At 41.0% G+C, this 18,603-nt stretch overlaps 1 protein-coding gene across 3 annotated transcripts in view; it reads left to right on the forward strand.

Moving 5' to 3' along the window:
• Positions 1-17,170, forward strand: part of LOC145352689 (RNA-binding protein 25-like) — a 102,424-nt gene extending 85,254 nt beyond the window's left edge. For all 3 annotated transcript variants that reach the window (XM_080202905.1, XM_080202906.1, XM_080202907.1), the window contains 3 exons: positions 7,380-7,478; positions 11,308-11,355; positions 16,234-17,170. In XM_080202905.1, the coding sequence (XP_080059031.1) occupies positions 7,380-7,478; positions 11,308-11,355; positions 16,234-16,326 (240 nt within the window). In that variant the 3' untranslated portion in view covers positions 16,327-17,170. The remainder of the gene's footprint in view (positions 1-7,379; positions 7,479-11,307; positions 11,356-16,233) is intronic.
• The last annotated feature ends 1,433 nt before the right edge of the window (positions 17,171-18,603 follow it).

Genomic DNA, 18,603 nt, shown 5'->3' on the forward strand with positions numbered 1-18,603 from the left:
AGGAAATTAAGAGAATTTCACAGCTTGGAATGTTGACAGCTGAGGGCATGGCTGCTAATCATGGGATGCACAGAAGACAACAGTTGACAGATGTAGGACTAGAGAAGATTGTAGAGATGAGGACACAAAAGCATTTTAACACAGGTATGTATTCTATATTTTAGGTATTGGGAAAGCAGGAGTGAATTGTTATGGAAAGGAAGGGAATTTAATTTTTCTTCTCATCACCCATTCGTAATCAGGTGTTTTAATTTTGTCCTTTATAGCATTTCCCAACCCCTTGGTTTTGGCGTGATCCAATTTCTGTTGTAACCCTAAATAGGGTAAACTCTGTGATATATATAAATGATTTGGAAGATGATGTATTGGTCTGATTAGTAAGTTTTGGGGATGACACAAAGATTGCTGGAGTTGTGGATAGTGATGAACGTTGTCAGACATTACAGCAGGATATAGATAGGCTGGAAAATTGGGCGGAGAAATGGCAGATGGAATTTAATCCAGATAATTGCAAAGTGATGCATTTTGGTAGATCTAATGCAGGGGGGAGCTATACAATAAATGGCAGAACCATCAGGAGTATAGACACACAGAGGGACCTGGGTGTGCAAGTCTACTGATCCTTAAAGGTGGCAGCACAGGTGGAAAAAGAGGTGAACAAGGCATATGGCATGCTTGCCTTTATTGGGCAGGGCATAGAGTATAGAAGTTGGCATATGATGTTGCAGTTATATAGAACATTGGTTAGGGCACATTTGGGATACTACATCCAGTTCTGGTCGTCACACTACAGAAGGAAGTGGAGGCTTTGAAGAGTGATTTTTGTGTGATTTTTATTTGTCATTTTTATCAATTACTTGGAAGAGGAGGCTGAAGGGTGGGTTAGTAAATTTGCTGATGACACCAGGATTGGTGGGGTAGTGGAATGAGGTGGAGGGCACTTACAGGCTGCGAAGAGACATTGATAGGATGCAGAGCTGGGCCGAAAAGTAGCAGATGGAGTTTAACCCTGATAAATGTGAGGTGATTCATTTGTTAGGACAAACTTGAATGCAGATTACAAGGTTAACGGCAGGGTTCTAAGGAATGTGGAGGAACAGAGAGATCTTGGGGTTCGTTTAAGAGATCTCTGGATAGGTTTATGGACGAAAAGGGATTGGTATAGGCTAGTGGGTCATTGTTTTTGTAACTGGTCGGCGCAACATCGTGGGCCGAAGGGCCTGTTCTGCGCTGTAATGTTCTATGTTCTATGTATCCACAGATCTCTGAAGGTTGCCCCTCAAGTGGATAGAGTCGTGAAGAAGGCTTATGGTGTGTTAGCGTTTATTAACAGGGGGTTTGAGTTTAAGAGCCGTGGGGTTATGCTGCAACTATACTGGACGTTGGTGAGACCACATTTGGAATATTGTGTTCAATTCTGGTCACCTCACTAAAAAGGATGTGGAAGCACTGGAGAGAGTGCAGAGGAGATTTACCAGGATGCTGCCTGGTTTGGAGGGTAGAGAGGAAAGGTTTGAGGAAGCTGGGGCTTTTCTCTTTGGAGTAGAGGAGGATGAGAGGCGACTTAATAGAGGTTTATAAGATGATGAGAGGGATTGATAGAGTGGACGTGCAGAGACTATTTCCTTGGGTGGATGTAGCTGTTACTAGGAGGCATAACTATAAGGTTCATGGTGGGAGATATAGGAGGGATGTCTGAGGTAGATTCTTTATGTGTTTACCCCAGCCGGCGTTGGACTGGGGTAAACACAGTAAAAAGTCTGACAACACCAGGTTTAAGTGCAACCAACTTACCTCCATTCTCTCCATTCACCTGACGAAGGGACTAACCCGAAAGCTAGTGAGTGTACTATCAAATAAATCGGTTGCACTTGAACCTGGTGTTGTCAGACTTTTTACTGTGTAGATTCTTTACTCAGAGTGGTTGGGGTGTGGAATGCACTGTCTGCTGTGATAGTGGAGTCAGACACTTCAGGAACTTTCAGGAGGTTATTAGACAGGCACATGGAGTACACCAGAATGATAGGGAGGGGATAGCTTGATCATGGGATTAGACATAGCTTGGCACAACATTGAGGGCCGAAGGGCCTGTACCGTGCTGTAATGTTCTATGTTCTAGAGTGCAGAAAAGGTTTACCAGGATGTTGCCTGGTATGGAGGGTATTAGCTGTAAGTAAACTAAGGTTGTTCTCTTTGAAAACACAGACGGGGAGGGGGGGGGGGGGGTGTGGAACCTAATATAAGTTTATAAAATTATGAAGGGCATAGATAGGGTGAACAGTTGGAAGCTTTTTCTCAGGTCAGAAATGACAAGGGGTCACAAGTTCAAGGTAAGGAGGGCAAGGTTCAGTACAGATACGTGGGGGACGTTTTTTACAGAGTGGTGGGGGCCTGGAATGCACTACCAAGCAAGGTGATTGAGACAGACATGCTAGGATCATTTAAGACTTGCCTAGATAGTCACATGAACAGACTGGGAACGGTGGGATACAAACGCATGATCTAGTTAGGAACACATGAACGATGCAGGCTTGGAGGGCCAAAGGACTTGTTCCTGTGCTTTGTTCTTTGTTCTAAATAAGGTAAACTCACCAGGATTAGTTAATTTGCACACATACAAATGCAAGAGGACAGTGGCAACATATTCTCCATTCCATTTGTAACAGTGAAAGAGGGGATAGAAAAAGATTTAGAAGACAAATACCAGAGAAAATAATTATTGTTTCATATGAATCCAGAATCCAAAGCTCAGTGATGTTTTCCTTCACAGATGTCAGCAAGCTGATAACATGATGCTGGATAATTCACTTTTCCAGTACAGATGAGTTCCAAGATGAGATGTGCATGCAGAACGTAGAACAGTACAGCACAGGAACAGGCCATTTGGCCCATGATGTTATGCTGAATGTGACACCAAATTTAATCTAATCTCTTCTGCCTGCACTTGTTCTAGATCCCTCTATTCATGTGCTTAACTGAAAGCACCTTAAATGCCCCTATCGTATTTACCTGCACCACTCTCCCTGTGCTCTTTTTGTTTTTGTTCCTCTGCCTCCACACACGAGTTCCCTCTTTCACCTTGAGTGGTGCTACCCTCTCCCTAGTTAACATCTTGTTTTTAATGTATGTATAAAATGCCTTGGGATTCTTTTTAACCGTACTTGCCAAAGTTATTTCATGGCCCCTACTTGCCCTCCTAATTCTCTGCTTAAGTTCTTTCCTTTTTTCTTTATAATCCTCATGGACTCGGTCTGATTTTAGCTTCCTAAACCTTTATATGCATTTTTTCGTTGACTAAATTCACAACCTCCCTGTATCCAAGGGTTGCTCACCTTGCCATCCTTGTCCTTCCTCTTTACTGAAACATGAACTCTGATCAGTCCCACATGTCGATTGTGGACTTGCTTGACAATCAACTACTCTCAATCAACTACTGCTCCTGTCTAATACTGTTGTAATTTGCACTCCCCCAGTTTAGTGCCTTCTGCAAGGTTCTAACTTATCCTTAAAGCTATCTTAAAGCCCAAGGAGTTGTGATCACTGTTTCCAAAGTGCTCTCCCACTGAAAGGTCAGTCAGCTGGCTAGGCTCATTTTCCAATACAACGTCCAATATGGCCCTTCCTGTAGTTGGACTATCCACATCCTGTTTAAGAAACCTTCTTGGATGCATCTAACAAATTTTGCCCCGTCTTAGCCTTTTGCCCTAAGGAAACCCCAATCAATATTGGGGATGTTAAAGTCACCCACAGGCAACCCTGTTGTTATTGCGTCTTTCTATAATCTGCCTGTGTATTTGTTCCTCAGTGTCCTGGTGGCTGTTAGAGGGCTTATAGCATAATCCTATCAGAATGATTGCACCCTTTTTGTTTTTGAGTTCCACCCATATTGCCTCAGTGGACGAGCCTTTCAGAATGTCCTGATGCAACGTTCTCCTTGGTAATGCAACACCATCTTTTTTACCTCCCTTTCTATCTCATCTAAAACATCGAAACCCTGGAACATTCAGCAGCAAGCCTGTCCCCCCCTCAATCAAGTGCAGTAATGGCCACATCATAGCCCCATGTACTGACCCGAGCTCTAAGCTCATCTATCTTATCCATAATACGTGTGTTGAAATAAACACGCATCAGTCCCATCATGTTTATTAACCTATTCCTGCCTGTCTTTACTTTCAGACTTACTGGTCCTAACTCTATGTTCCTATCAATGCTGCCACTTGTTCACCACCTGGTTCCCAGCCCCCTGCCGCTCTCGTTTAAAGCCTCCTGAGTAGTACTAGTGAACCTCCCTGCAAAGATATTGATTCCCCTCCAGTTTAGATGCAACTGTCCCTCTAGTATAGGTCAACCCTGTTCCCTGCATCAGCTCTGTGGACATGCATTCACGTGTCCTACCTTGCTATTCCTTGCAGAGGTGAATTCATCATGCAGGCAATGGTATAGAAGTTTCAGTAGAAACCGTGGATGGGGACAGGCATTCAAACCAGGACAAAGTCCCTTTTCTGCACTACTGCTTGGTGGCTGGAAGATGGCAGACCGCGTTGCAGTCCAGCAAGACTCCATAACTGCCACTTTAGCTTTGATGGAGGATGTATTTTCTTTGTCTGCATTCCTAAGATTGTTAAGGCTCTACCCATTAAAAATTTGAAAGGACGACTTCAGGAAGAATTCCAGCAGCTAGGCTGTACATATGAAATATAGATGATCTTTGTATAATTTCCTTTGAATTTGGTCTCTAGCCCACAAGGGTCATTAATGTCGCTTCAGAAATAACAAGGCACAAATTCCTTCAATAGTACGTGTCCACCGATCACTGAAAACGGCAACGCAGTTGAATAAGGTAGCCAAGAAAGCATCTGACATGTTTGCCTTTGTTGGTTGGGGAATTGAGTGTAAAAATTGGCAGGTCATGCTGCAGCTGTACAGAAACTTAGTTAGGCCTTATTCAGAATATTTTGTACAATTCTGGTCACCATACTAGCAGAAGGATGTGGATGCTTTGGAGAGGATACAGAAGAGGTTTTCCAGGGTGTTGGCTGGTCTGGAGAGCTACGAGGAGAGGTTGGATAAGCTTGGCTTGTTCTCACTGGAATGATGGTATTGAGGGGGTGAAGTGATAGAGATCTACAAGATAATGAGGGGCTTGGATAATGAGGAGTGGATAGTCAGACACTCTTTCCTAGGGTAGAGAAGTCAAGTACGAGAGGACATAGGTTTAAGGTGCATGGGGGAAAGTTTAGGGGAAATGGGCAAGGCAATTTTTTTTTAGAGGGTGGTGCATGTCTGGAACGTGCTGCCTGGGGAGATGATGGGAGCAGGTATGATAGCAGCATTTAAAAGGCAACTACATGAATAGGTTGGGAATAGAAGGATACGGACTCCATAAGTGCATACGGTTTTAGTTTAGGCAGCCATCATGATCGGCGCAGGCTTGGAGGGCTCAAAGGCCTGTTCCTGTGTTGTACTTTTCTTTATTCTTTACCAAATTAGCTGCTATTTGTCAAAAGCCACAGCCTGTCATGGCTTCAGTCATTTTAAAGGGTACAGTTCTTAAAATTTTAGGAATCAGCCAAGATGAGATGTATTTCATAAAAGTAAGTCTTAGTCCCATCACAGAATCAGTGACCACAAAAGTGATGGCTGACCGAGACTTGGATGTGGGTAGTGGAAAGAGAGGAGATGCAGACAAGTTTTTCGCTGTGCTGAAGCTTGTGAAGAACGGGATCTCAGTCAGTTGAGCATTGGAGACAAAAGTCATGCATGTGGATTTCAGAAGTGGGTGGATGCACGACATATCTTGGAAATGGAGAGAGAATAGGTGCTTGGAAGTTCAACCCTAGTTAAGTAAAGCACCAAGACTCTGCTTTCCACTTCAGTTGAATGGAGAAAATTCCAGCCATCCAGAGTTAGTGGTTGGGCTTGTGTCACAGGTGGTGGTGAAGAGACGAAATGAGATAAATCTGATATATCCAATAAATTCAATGAAGAATTTAGACAAAAGTTTTCCAGGGAGTGGTTAAATGTGGAATTTATTAACATGGGCGTGTTGAGGTAACTACCATCAGGGCACTTAAGGGGAAAACCAGATCAATACATGAGGTTATGCTGATTGAGTAGGATGGGAGGAGACTGATGTGCGCATTGACATCTATGCAGGCCATTTCAGTTATCTGACCTGCTTCTGTGCTGTGCATTCTGTACAGTACAATTCATCAAAGTCCTTAATAAGATTGCATTCCTGATTGGTTACCTTGCCACTTGGAATGAGGCACCAGAGTGTCTCCTGTTTGCTGTGGAACAACTCAAGCTTGAGTCATCGCCTTCTAATGAAAGAGTGATAGAAGAATCTGGAGAGCTAAGCATTTTGTTTGTTCAACTTTGATTTTTTTCTTTAATTTCCTAACTGTCAAAATATCCCATAACAGCTTTGAATTTTATTGAAAGAAAATGAGTTAAACTTTTACTGTAAAAAAATAAATTTTAGGCTTCAGTCTGCCCAGTTCACTTTTTTATTCCACACAGTAAAATTAGTTTTATAATAGGTGTGGTTTAGCTCATTGCTGACCAGCAAGCCACATAGAACTAGACTGAAATTGCCACACAAAAAAAACTAGACTGAAGCAGTTCAAGAAAGCACTTTTTGGGAAATTAGATTTGAGCAATAATGCTGGTCTTGCTAGTGACTCCCACAGTTCAGGAAAAAAATGGGTATTTCGACTTAGAGCAAATCATGTTAACTATACTTTTCACTGTATATTAATACATGTGACAAATCAAATCAAATTTTCCTGACTTACGGGAGTTTTTGTATTTGAGAAATTTCATGAGCAGTTCTGTTACAAAAGAAGTTGCGATTTTCTCCATTGGCATGTGGAGAATAAAAACAAAGTGCAATTGTGTGAGATTCCTATCAGCTGATTCATATCAAGATCTGGGGTGATTCCTGCCACCAGTACAAAACCATCTCATTTGGAGATATTTTCCTTTCAGTTAAAGAATCTGCTGCAAGAAGCTAAATGCTAACTTATGAAGTTTAGGATTTGGAGCACAGCATTTCTCCACTTGAATTTCTCAAATACAAGTACTCGATTGAGTAGACAGGAGGACTTTGGTGACGCGTCCTTCATCCTTTGTGTTTCTGGTTTATCTAAGATATTGAGTTGTGTGTTTTTACCGTTCAAACACTCAGAACTCAGGTATTGTGTTCTGAGCAGTAAAAGAGAACTTGCCACTTCTGAGATTTGTGGATACATACTCAGCTCCTAGATTTCTATACTGTCTGAGCCTTAAAGGATGTGAAATTAATATTGAGCTGTAATTGTCATTTCTAGTTACAGTTGAATATTATTTTGATGGTTCTATTTTCTGAATTTTAACAGAACTTGATGGACCGACGCATTAGACCATGGATCAATAAAAAAATAATAGAATACATTGGTGAAGAAGAAGCAACACTAGTTGACTTTGTTTGTTCAAAGGTTAGTGATTTAAAGGTTTTAAAAAATGTTAGTGTTCTACACTGCAGTGGCTGAGATTTACATGTTTTAATAACCTTGATTGAATTTTTTGAATGGGTGACTAAAGTAGTGGACAGAGGAATGTTGATGGCATCATTTATATCGACTTCCAGAGAGCATTCGATAAAGGTTGGGATTCTCCAACCTTGTCCATGATTGGCATTCTCCTGTCCAGCTATAGTGAAACATTAAGGTAGACAAGTCCCCAGGGCCTGATGGGATATGCCCCAGAATAGAGAGGCAAAGGGAGGAAATTGCTGGGGCCTTGAGAGAAATCTTTGTATCCTCACTGGCTACAGGGGAGGTAAGATGTGGAGATGTCGGCATTGGATTGGGGCAAGCACAGTATGAAGTCTGTCAACACCAGCTTAAAGTACAACAGGTTTATTTGGTAGCACAAGCCAGAAGCTTTCGGAGTCTCACCTGATGAAGGGGTAGCACTCAAAGCTTGTGGCTTGTGCTACCAAATAAAGTTGTTAGACTTTAACCTGGTATTGTGAGACTTCATACTGTACAGGGGAGGTCCCAGAGGATTGGAGAATAGCCAGTGTTGTTCCTCTGTTTAAGAAGGGTAGCTAGAATAATCTGGGTAATTACAGGCCGGTGAGCCTTACGTCAGTGGTAGGAAAATTATTGGAGAGGATTCTTCGAGACGGATTTATTCCCACTTGGAAATAAGTGGACTTATTAGTGAGAGGCAACATGGTTTTGTGAAAGGGAGGTCATTTCTCACAAACTTGATCGAGTTTTTCGAGGAAGCGACGAAGATGATTGATGAGAGTAGGGCAGTGGGGAGACCATGCAGACGCTATGACAACGGATGGATGAGCACTGCTCGACAATCACCAGGCAGGAATGTTCTGTTTCTGTTGGGGAACACTTAAGCAGTCACGGGCATTCAGCCTCTGATCTTCGGGTAAGCGTTCTCCAAGGCGATCTTCACGTCACATGACAACGCAGAATCACTGAGCAGAAACTGATAGCCAAGTTGTGCGCACGAGGACAGTCTCAGCTACATCATGTCACGCTATATATAGTCCCCACAACTTGCCTGGGCTTGTAAAATCTGACTAACTGTCCTGGCTGGAGATTATACCCACCTCTTTAATCTGTGCTTGGCCCTCTCTCCACTCTGCCTGTACCTTTAAGACTTGGTTACTTGTAAAGACTCGCATTCCAACCATTATCTTGAAAATTGAGTCTGTGTCTATCTATGCCCTGTTTGTGAACACAACTCTTCACTCACCTGAAGAAAGAGCCTGAGACTCCAAAGGCTTGTGCTACCAAATAAACCTGTTGGACTTTAATCTGGTGTTGTGAGACTTCTTGCTGTGCTTACCCCAGTCCAATGCTGGCATCTCCACGTCATTGAGACTGAGGCCCTGATCAAATTGAATGGTGGAGCAGGCTTGAAGGTCCAAAAGCTCCTAGATTTTATGTTTCTATAATGCTATAATGTAAAGAAAAGATGTTCTAGAGGGATCAAGGATACAGTGTATTTAATTAGAACTAAGAAATTTTAGGGATATCATTACTTTAACTGTATTTTGTAGATAAGCTGCAGAGGGGTATATTTGCGGGCAAATTGTAGAGAACTACAAAAACTATGAATTGTTATAATGGAGAGCTTAAATTTTCTTGATGTAGACAGCATGTTTCTCCTTTTCAGGTAATGATCTAATTTCCTCTTAAATGTCTTGATTGAGTTTGCCTCAACTAAACACTCAGTTCTGCCGAAGGGAAAAAAATCTTTTTCCTCAGTCACTTCTAGTTCTTTTGCTACTCAAACTGGTCTCTGCTGGTTCCCATTCTACCAATGGGAACAGTTTCTCCCAGAATCCTCATGATTTTGAAAACCTCTTAACAAATCTCCTCTCAATCTTGAATCTCATGGAATCCTGGGATGACTGCAGGATGTATTTTTTCAATTAAAAACCATTCTCCCTCATATATCCATTTGCAGTTCTTTGCAAAACTAAGCAGTGGCTTCTATCTGCTGATGACCCAAATGCTGTCTATGTGTGTTATTCATTGTTTTAGAAATATTGAAAATATAAGCAGGAGAAGGCCATTCAGCCCTTCGAGCCTGCTCTGCCATTCATTTTAATCATGACTGGTCATCAAAATCAATACCCTCATCTCACACCCCCTCCCCAACAGATATTCCTTAATTCTTTTATAAATTATACCTAACTTCTTGAAATCACACAACAACTATTGTTATTAGCTCTTGCTATTGGGTTATGGATGTGATTGGCGCAACTTGTGGGCCGAAGGCCCTGTTTGTGCTGTAGTGTTCTATGTTCTAACTTTCTGCGCTTGTGAATTCCATACATTCACCACCCTCTCGGTGAAGAAATTTCTCCTCGCCCGGTCCTAAAAAATTAACCCCTTTATCCTCAAACTATGACCCCTAGTTCTGAAATCCCCCACCATCTGGAAAATTCTTTCTGAATCTACTGTGTTTAATTTTGTTATAATTTTGTAAGTTTCTATGAGATCCCCTCAAAACTCCAAATACACAATCTTAACCACTTGTTCTCTCCTTTATAAGACAGATCTGCCATTCCAACAATCAGCCTGGTAAACTTCTGTTGTCCTCTATAGCAAGGGCATCCTTCCTCAAGGTCACCAAAATTGCAGTACTCCAGGTGTGGCCTCACCATGTCCTATACAATTGCAGTAAAACATCCCTATTCTTGCACTCAAATCCTCTTGCTATGAAGGCAAGTGTAACATTTGCCTTTACTGCCTGCGGTTCCTGCATGTTGTTGCACAAGGACACCACGGTGTCTCTGAGTAGCCACCTCTCTCAATTTACGCATTCGAATAATAATGTCTTCCTACTTTTACAGCTGAAGAGTATAACCATGGCGGATTATACTGCATCTGCCATGTGTATGCCCACTCGTTCAGCCTACCCTAATCATGCTGAAACATATTTGCATCGTCCTCACAGCTCACCCTCCCACCTAGTTTTGTATCATCTACAAATTTGAAGATAATACATTTAATTCCCTCCTCCAAATCATTAATATATAATGTGAACAGTTGGTGTCCTGGCACAGATCGCTGCGATACCCCATGAGTTACTTTCTGCCAATCGTGAAAAATACCCTTTTATGCCAAAAGCAAGCCTGTTATCTGACATCAAAAAATGACTTCCTGTGCGTTCTTAGCACAGTGTGAATTCCATTAGCTTTTAAATATGTAGAAATACTAATTAGCTATTCTTGACCACCACCACCCCCCCACCACTATCATCGTAGAATTAAATAGTCCGCATAATCATTTGCAACCTAACAGTTCCGCATTTCTGGAACTTTGGGACACTTTTACATCACTGCCATTGTGTCCCATTATGAGCACCTTAATGACTCCAGAAACACAATCTGGGCCATTGATCTTTAACTACCCTACACCTCTGGTCACATGTTCTTTCCATTTTACCTTAGAGACAGTTACAAAACACAACAATTAACAGATTTATAGGATTGTAACATATTTGACATTTTAAAAGGTTGTCATCTGTTTAGTTCATCAGTATTGCTAGATAAAATCAACAACAAATTTATGAATCACATCTGAGAATACCTACTTCCTTTTATACTTTGCATAGTTCAATTGATTTTTTTAATGATTTTGTGAATACTGTATCAGTCAGGTGCCACTAAGAACTGTCAGCGTAGAAGTTTTTGCAATATTAATTAAGCATTAGCTAAGCATAAAAGATACTACAAAATTTCAATTGTAAAATGTCTCTTGTGACTGAACTAATTTGCTTCCGCAGGTCATGGCACACAGTTCACCACAGAGCATTTTAGATGATGTAGCCATGGTAAGTTTTTTTTTGCTTTTGTTTTAAGGTTCTGTATTCCAGCAATTTACAGCACATTCCATATCTGTGAAATTCTTGCATTAGATGGTAAATCTCTGATGTGGTAAGCTCTTAAAGAATGGCATGATTAGTGGTAGTCAGAAGATTGGACAAAATTTAAAATGCAGCAAATAATGATTATAAATCAATAAAGAGGAGGAAAAATGAGAAAAATGGCTCTATATAAAAACAGGTTGCAGAAGTTTACAATTATTTCAAAAGGAAAAGAGGAACTAAAGTGACTTGGCCTTGAGAGATTTGGGCAATTAATATTGGAAATAGTGGAAGCTTCACTTTGGAGCTGAACATCTAACAAATAACATCCCAGAGATAGTTGTGAATCAAGAGGTGAAAGGGAGGGAGGATCTTAAAACAGTTCTAAGTACCAGGGAAGGGAAACTGAGAAAGCCAAGAACTATCAACAAAAACTGCTGAAATACTTGGCAGGCAAATGGCAGCAGTAAGGAGAAAAGTTGATGACCCTACCTGAAACATGTTAATTCAGTTTCCTTACTACAATTGCTGAAAACTTCCAGCAACTTTTTGTTGTCTACCTCAGTGAGACTGCCTTCGCTGAGTTCCACTATGGCTTTCCCTTTGTAGCTGAAGCTCCTCATTTGCCCCATTACTTCTCTAGCCTCCCAACAATTTGCCTTTGGTCAATTTCTGTTCCTTATCTGCATGCTGTCATTTAGTTCAATCATCTTCAGACACAGGATCAACCTTCAAAGTATACATTGTCAGTAAGCCCTGTCTTTCTGTCACTGTTACTAAATGGCATGTCCAAGGATGAACTGCAATTTGATCCACGGGTTAAAGCTCTTTGGCTTCTCCCACAAACTTGGCACCTTTGCCACGGATTCCATCCTGCTCCCTCAGCATTGTCGTGGGTTAAACTAGGTTGCTTGAAACAATTTTTATTCTTCCATGCAATGTGGGCATCACTGGCTAATCCAGTATTTGCTCCAATCTGGAGCTGCCCTTTTGCACCCTCAAAGGAGCTTAGCTTCACCAAAATCAATTTTGGTGAAGCTAAAGACTGTCATATAATCACATTTCCCCTCAACTTTTATGAAAAACAGCTTTTTTCAAACCTAACTTGTAACTAATTGATTCCTCAACCCTGGAATCTCCATTGCACCTCATGAGGACCTTTTGTAAAGAGCAGTGACAAGAACTGGATTCATTTCTCTACTTGTGAAAAACCAGAGCTTTACATATTTTCAGCATGACTTCACTGCTCTTGTATTGAATACTTCAAGCGACATGGTGGCGCTACTACCGCAGTGCCAGGGACCTGGGTTCAATCCCTAGCTTGGGTCACTCTGTGTGGAGTCTGCATGTTCTTCCCATGTCTGCATTGGTTTCCTCCGGGTGCTGTGGTTTTCCTCCCACAGTCTGAAAGATGTGCTGGTTAGGTGCATTGGCCATGCTAAATTCTCTGTACCCGAAAAGGTGCCGGGGTATGGCGACTAGGGGATTTTCACAGTAACTTCATTAGTGTTAATGTAAGCCTATTTGTGACACCAATAAATTAAGGAAGTAAAAAGCCAAGTTCCTATATGCTTGGCTCACCAGCCACAATAGCACATGCGTCCAGAGGTCCCTCTGTTCCTGCAAGCTCTTCAAAATTGAGTTGTTCGATCTATGTTGCCTCTTTGTAATACTTCTGACAAATCTGCCACTTTCATTCAGCTAGGTTATTTATATTCTGTTGCAGGCAATCCATGTAATCATCACTGCTTGCTAGTGCTCCACATTTGGTATCACCAGCAAATTTTTAAATTTTACTCTGTTCCTAGCAATAGACCTAATATTGATCCTGGAGGGGATACTGGTCTACCAGCTCCAGTTTGAAGAAACCATAGCTCTTTACTTTTGTTCTCACTAGAACGACGGAGGTTGAGGAGAGACCTGATTAAAAGTTTACAAGATTGAGAGGCATGGACAGAGTGGATAGTCAGAAGCTTTTTCCCAGGGCGCAAGAGTCAGTTACTAGGGGACGTAGGTTTAAGGTGCGAGGGGCAAGTTTGAAGAGATGTACGAGGCAGATATTTTATGCAGAGAGTAGTGGGTGCCTGGAACTCGTTGCCAGGGGAAGTAATGGGAGCAGAAATGGTAGTGACTTTTAAGGGATGTCTTGACAAGTCTATTAATGAGATGGGAGTAGAGTGAGATGGTCCCCGGAAGCGTAGGGGGTTTCAGTTAAGTTGGGCAGCACGGTCGGTGCAGGCTTGGAGAGCTGAAGGGCCTGTTCCTGCGCTGTAATTTCCTTTGTTCTTTGTTCTGCTCTTGGGTTTTATTTATCCAGTTGCACATTGACCCTCCCTTTCCATAAGTCTCAATTTTGTTAAGCAGCCTTTTAAGTGATAGCTTGTCAAATGAGTCAGAGGTTTACAGCATAGAAACAGGCCCTTTGGCCCAACTTGTCCCACTCCTTTTTTTAACCACTAAGCAACTCCCAATTATCTGCATTTGACCCATATCCTTCAGCCAGATGAGGCTGAAGTTAACCTTTCTCCTTGTCTTTTTCCATGAGTTTTGTTGTGGTCACTGTTTGCCATGTGTTCCCGCACTGCAACTTCGACAGCCTGGCAGGGCTCAATTCCTGATACCAGATCCAGTATAGCCCCCTCTCCAATGGAACACACGCACTTCACAAATTCCTGAGCATTCCGGATCTCTTGCCCTACAGGATTATGAATCATAGAATCCTTACAGTGCAGAAGGAGGCCATTTGGCCCATTGAGTCTGCGCTGATGTCAATCCCAGTTCCCATCCCCTTGGCCCTGTATTGTTACCCTGCTAGTCCTCCTAACACTAAGTGGCAATTTACCATGGCCAATCAACCTAACCCACATATCTTTGGAATGTGGGAGAAAACTGGAGCACCTGGAGGAAACCCACAAGGACACGAGGAGGATGTACAAACTCCACACACAGTGATCCAAGCCTGGAATTGGACCTGGGTCCCTCACACTGAGAGGCAACAGTGCTAAGCATTGTGCTGCCCTTGTCAATATGAGGAAAATTGAAGTCTCCCACTACAACAACAACATCATTTCTACATCAGTTCAGAATCTGCTTACATATCTGTTCTTCAACATCCTGTGGGCAATTGGGAGGCCTGTAGTACAACTTTATCATAGTGGTTGCCCCCATTCTATTTCTGAGCTCTACCCACAGTGTCTCATTACTTCATTTTTCCAAGGTGACCTCCCTCTGTACAGCTGTAATTATTTCCCTAACCAGTATTGCAACTCCCCCCATCTCTTTTGCCTTCCCCTCTGCCTTGCCTAAACTACTTATATCCCGGAACGTTTAGCTGCTGGTCTTGTCCCTCTTTTAACCAAGTCAAATAGTTTCTGACAAATTAAAATGCCAGTTTGAACAAGTTCACACAAAAATCAGCACATGAATTTTCCAAATGCCACAAAATGTTTCTTTTCTGTTACTAAGTTATGTTGAGCTGGTTAATAATATTTTGTATGTAATTTAGTCATTTAAACAGGATTATTGCTTCATTAGCTTTTCCTTCCAGTAAAAGATATCACCAGAGCTCATAAAACCAGATGGTGAAAGGTTGAATTGGAGCACATTTTTTACTAACACTTGTTAATGAGAATGACATTTCAAGCATAACACCACCTAATCCAACAATCGCAGTTTCAAGTCATATCTGCTCATAGTTTTAGATGAATCCTCAGTTAATGCCCACAATTTCCATACAATTGATCACAGCACATAATTAAAATACACCATTGAATTAATCATCATTAATTAATTGACATGAATGTATCTGAGCTGAATACATGGAAAACTGGGAGGTTTTTAATTATCTGGTGACGCATGTTATTTCAAATAACCATTTGGTCATTGGTCATACATCGTAGAATCTATGAAAGGGCTAAAATGACTTCAGTGTATTGTGGGCATGAAATGCTGTGGGCACCGGCAATCTCGTTTTTTTCACTGGATTACTTGAAATACCACCCGAGGTACTGCAACAGTCCACAATTCAATCTTCACTTTTTGTTGCCTATTTGAAGACCAGCTTGAAACTAACCAGGGACCCAAATTCAATTCTGGCCTTGGTTGACTATCAGCTTGGAGGTTGCCCTTACTCCCTGTGTCTGTGGGGGTTTCCCCTGGGTACAGCGGTTTCTTCCGACACTCCAAAGATGTGCAGGTTAGGTGTATTGGTCATGACCGATGACCTGGGATGGGGACTGGGCTTGGGTAGAGTGATCTTGTGCAGAGCCAATGCATCAGACTTGATGGGCCACTTGGTCTCCTCCTGCACAGATGGGATTCTATGGATCACAGTCTTGTCATTCCTACAGCGTCACTCATTCCATTGTTTTACTCTCAAATTGAGAAGGTTTTAAAAACTTTGAGCTAATATTGTAAGGACAGTATATTGTACAGTGTATTTGAAAGAAAAACTTCAGCTGTAAGTTAGCAATTGTTCATTTAAAGTTACCTAAAGAAAGACAGTTTCTGAGATACAACCCTGGTCTGTGGTGATTGTTTGATCATAAGGAATGGGATGCTTCAGTGGCTGTGCATTCTTTGTTCAATTTAGTCTCAGGTTCTGGCTCATCACAATTTATTTATCTGCCCTTTGTAACTGTGGATCAAGTACATCTCAGCTTTGAAATCTTTCACAATAATCATTGTCGAAAACTTTTCATGATGAGCAATCATTCGAGCCAAATGCCAGAAAGTTGGTAGTGGTCCTAGAAATTTACCCTAGGATGAGTCAGTGCTGAGGGGAGAGGAAAAGAAAAGTGAAATTACTTCAGGTCATATTAAATTGAATGTTATTTCCTCCTCCAGGTACTGGATGAAGAAGCAGAAGTCTTCATTGTGAAGATGTGGAGGTTATTAATATATGAAACGGAGGCTAAAAAGATAGGACTTGTTAAATAGATTGTTACTCATAACATAGGAATGTGTCTTTTGGAAACATTTCTTCCATCCTTCAAAATTGTAACTTTCATCTGTCTTCAGAGGCACTTGTGAAGCTTGTATTTTTTATTTTAGAGATAATGTGAAGTCCTGTCCTATTCCTTTGGTTTGTCATATCCCCAAATCATCCTTTTTTTGTTTCACTAAGATAAATGACTGGTTATTTTTTATAAATTGAATGCTTCTGTGTATTTTCATCACCAACACACTGATTTCTGTTCTGTCGGGTATTACACTTATGGAAGGTTGTGCTGTATTGATGCAAGATATTTGCACTTAATATCCAGGTTGTTCCTGTGATATGGAGGAGCAGGTTTAGAAATAAGATGTTTATACATTTTTTGTTTTGACACTAGTAATTTTGAGAGAGAAGAACTTTGAAATATGCAGAAATGTTTTCTCATCAACATTAAGAAAATATTTTAAAAGGTTGCATTTAAAATGTTTGAATTTCCAGCAGGTGACAGAATAGGGTTTAAATGGTTTTGAAATGAATAAAAAGATTTGCCAATGTCTTAGTTGACTTTTTAAAGAGATCTGTATCCCCTTTAGTTACCAACATAGGTTTAATTGAAAATGTGTTTTGAAATCAAATCTTAACGTTTTCCATTTTTTTTATATAGCCAGAATTATTTGATGAGAATACAAGGAGCCAACTATTGTTTTTGTCAGCCTCGTACAATTATTTTGGGGTGAAGTTTTAATAAACTACAATGACCTTTGTAAAGGGTGTAATGTGTTGTAAGCTGTAAGATGTTGGGTTCATGGTTATCTTAGAAATATAACCTATATGGGCCCATTAAAAGGAATGCCATCTCTTTAATGGGTCTTTTTGATCTTGAGTAACTATATCCAGAAATTGTTTATTTTAATCTGAAATGGTTGGGAGGCTTTATTTTAGAAAGTTCTCAATGCAAGATGTTGAACAACCGAAATGGGAGATGGTCTGACTCCAAAGTCTGATTATTTATTGACAGTGTTCCATTAAGTCCTGACACAATGTGAAATATAAAGTTTTCCTTTCACTTTTTTTTAAAAAGTTTGAAACTCTAGGTTTGACAGTGTTACTGACATCCAAGTCGCAGAAAAAGGACCAGTTTTGATTGCAAATAATCACATAAGTGATTACTACGCTTTACAATGAAGAAAGTGAAGTTAATTTTATAAGTAGCAGCTGAATGCAGGAATCGGTATTAGAGCATACTAAAAGCACTTTGCTTTTAAAATCAATGTATTCAACACTCTCCCCACCCCAAAAATGACCTAGGCTGAGCTGCTGAGTTATGTCAAATCATTAAGAATGGAAATGGGCTAAATGATTCATCTCATTTGTATATACCTGTCTGGATTTATTTTAAGTGACATGCTTTTTGGAAATAGTGTTGCATAGTGGTACTTTGTAGAGAGAGAGCAAGAAGGGCACCAATTTCTTCAGTCACATCTGACTTACAATCCATGTGAAATGGATATAAGTAAACACGTCATTTGTTCAGTTCTCTGCAGAGTCTAAACAAACATTTTGTACCCAGACTTTCCAAACCTCAGCAGGGGCAGGATGGCGCAAGTCGGAGTGCAACAGAGGTATTATTTTGCGTTGTGAATTATCATTTAGAGTACACTTTTACTAAGGATTGCTGTCCACTTGAAACAACAAGACTGCATTATGACATCTGTTAGTTTCTACCTTGCATTATTACCAGATTGGTTTGCAAGTAGTTTCTAATGATACAAGTCCATTCATGTGCAGTTGAGCTTGGATAAACTTCTGAGTTTAAGCTTGTTTTGGTTTAATTTGTCTTGTGGTTTCAGAGTGTGCTTTATTTCATACAATAAAAGTGGCAGAATCCAACTTTAGCAGAGCATCATGAAAATGGACTAAAATTAATTCGCTTCAGTTGTGCGATTAATGAAGAACAGCACAGCACGGGAAACAGGCCCTTAGGCCCTACAAGCCTATGCCGCCCATTTTAACTGAGTGCCTTATTCAAGACTTCCTTCTACCTACGACTTTTGTCTACATCTAGTGGACTGGGGTGCAAATTTAAGGAATTATATGTGCGCCAGATTAAGGGAGATGCAATTTGGGGGCAATTTATTGACACCAATCAGCCTAAAAGCATGTTTTTGGGGTGCAGGAGGAAACCGGAGCACCCGGAGAAAACCCACGCAAGCATGGGGAGAATATGTGAACTCCCACAGACATTGACCCAAGCCGAAGATCAGCAAACAGTGATAGTC

This window comes from Carcharhinus amblyrhynchos, chromosome 14 (genome assembly GCF_965287045.1).
Source record: "Carcharhinus amblyrhynchos chromosome 14, sCarAmb.v2.hapA, whole genome shotgun sequence".
NCBI lineage: Eukaryota > Metazoa > Chordata > Chondrichthyes > Carcharhiniformes > Carcharhinidae > Carcharhinus > Carcharhinus amblyrhynchos.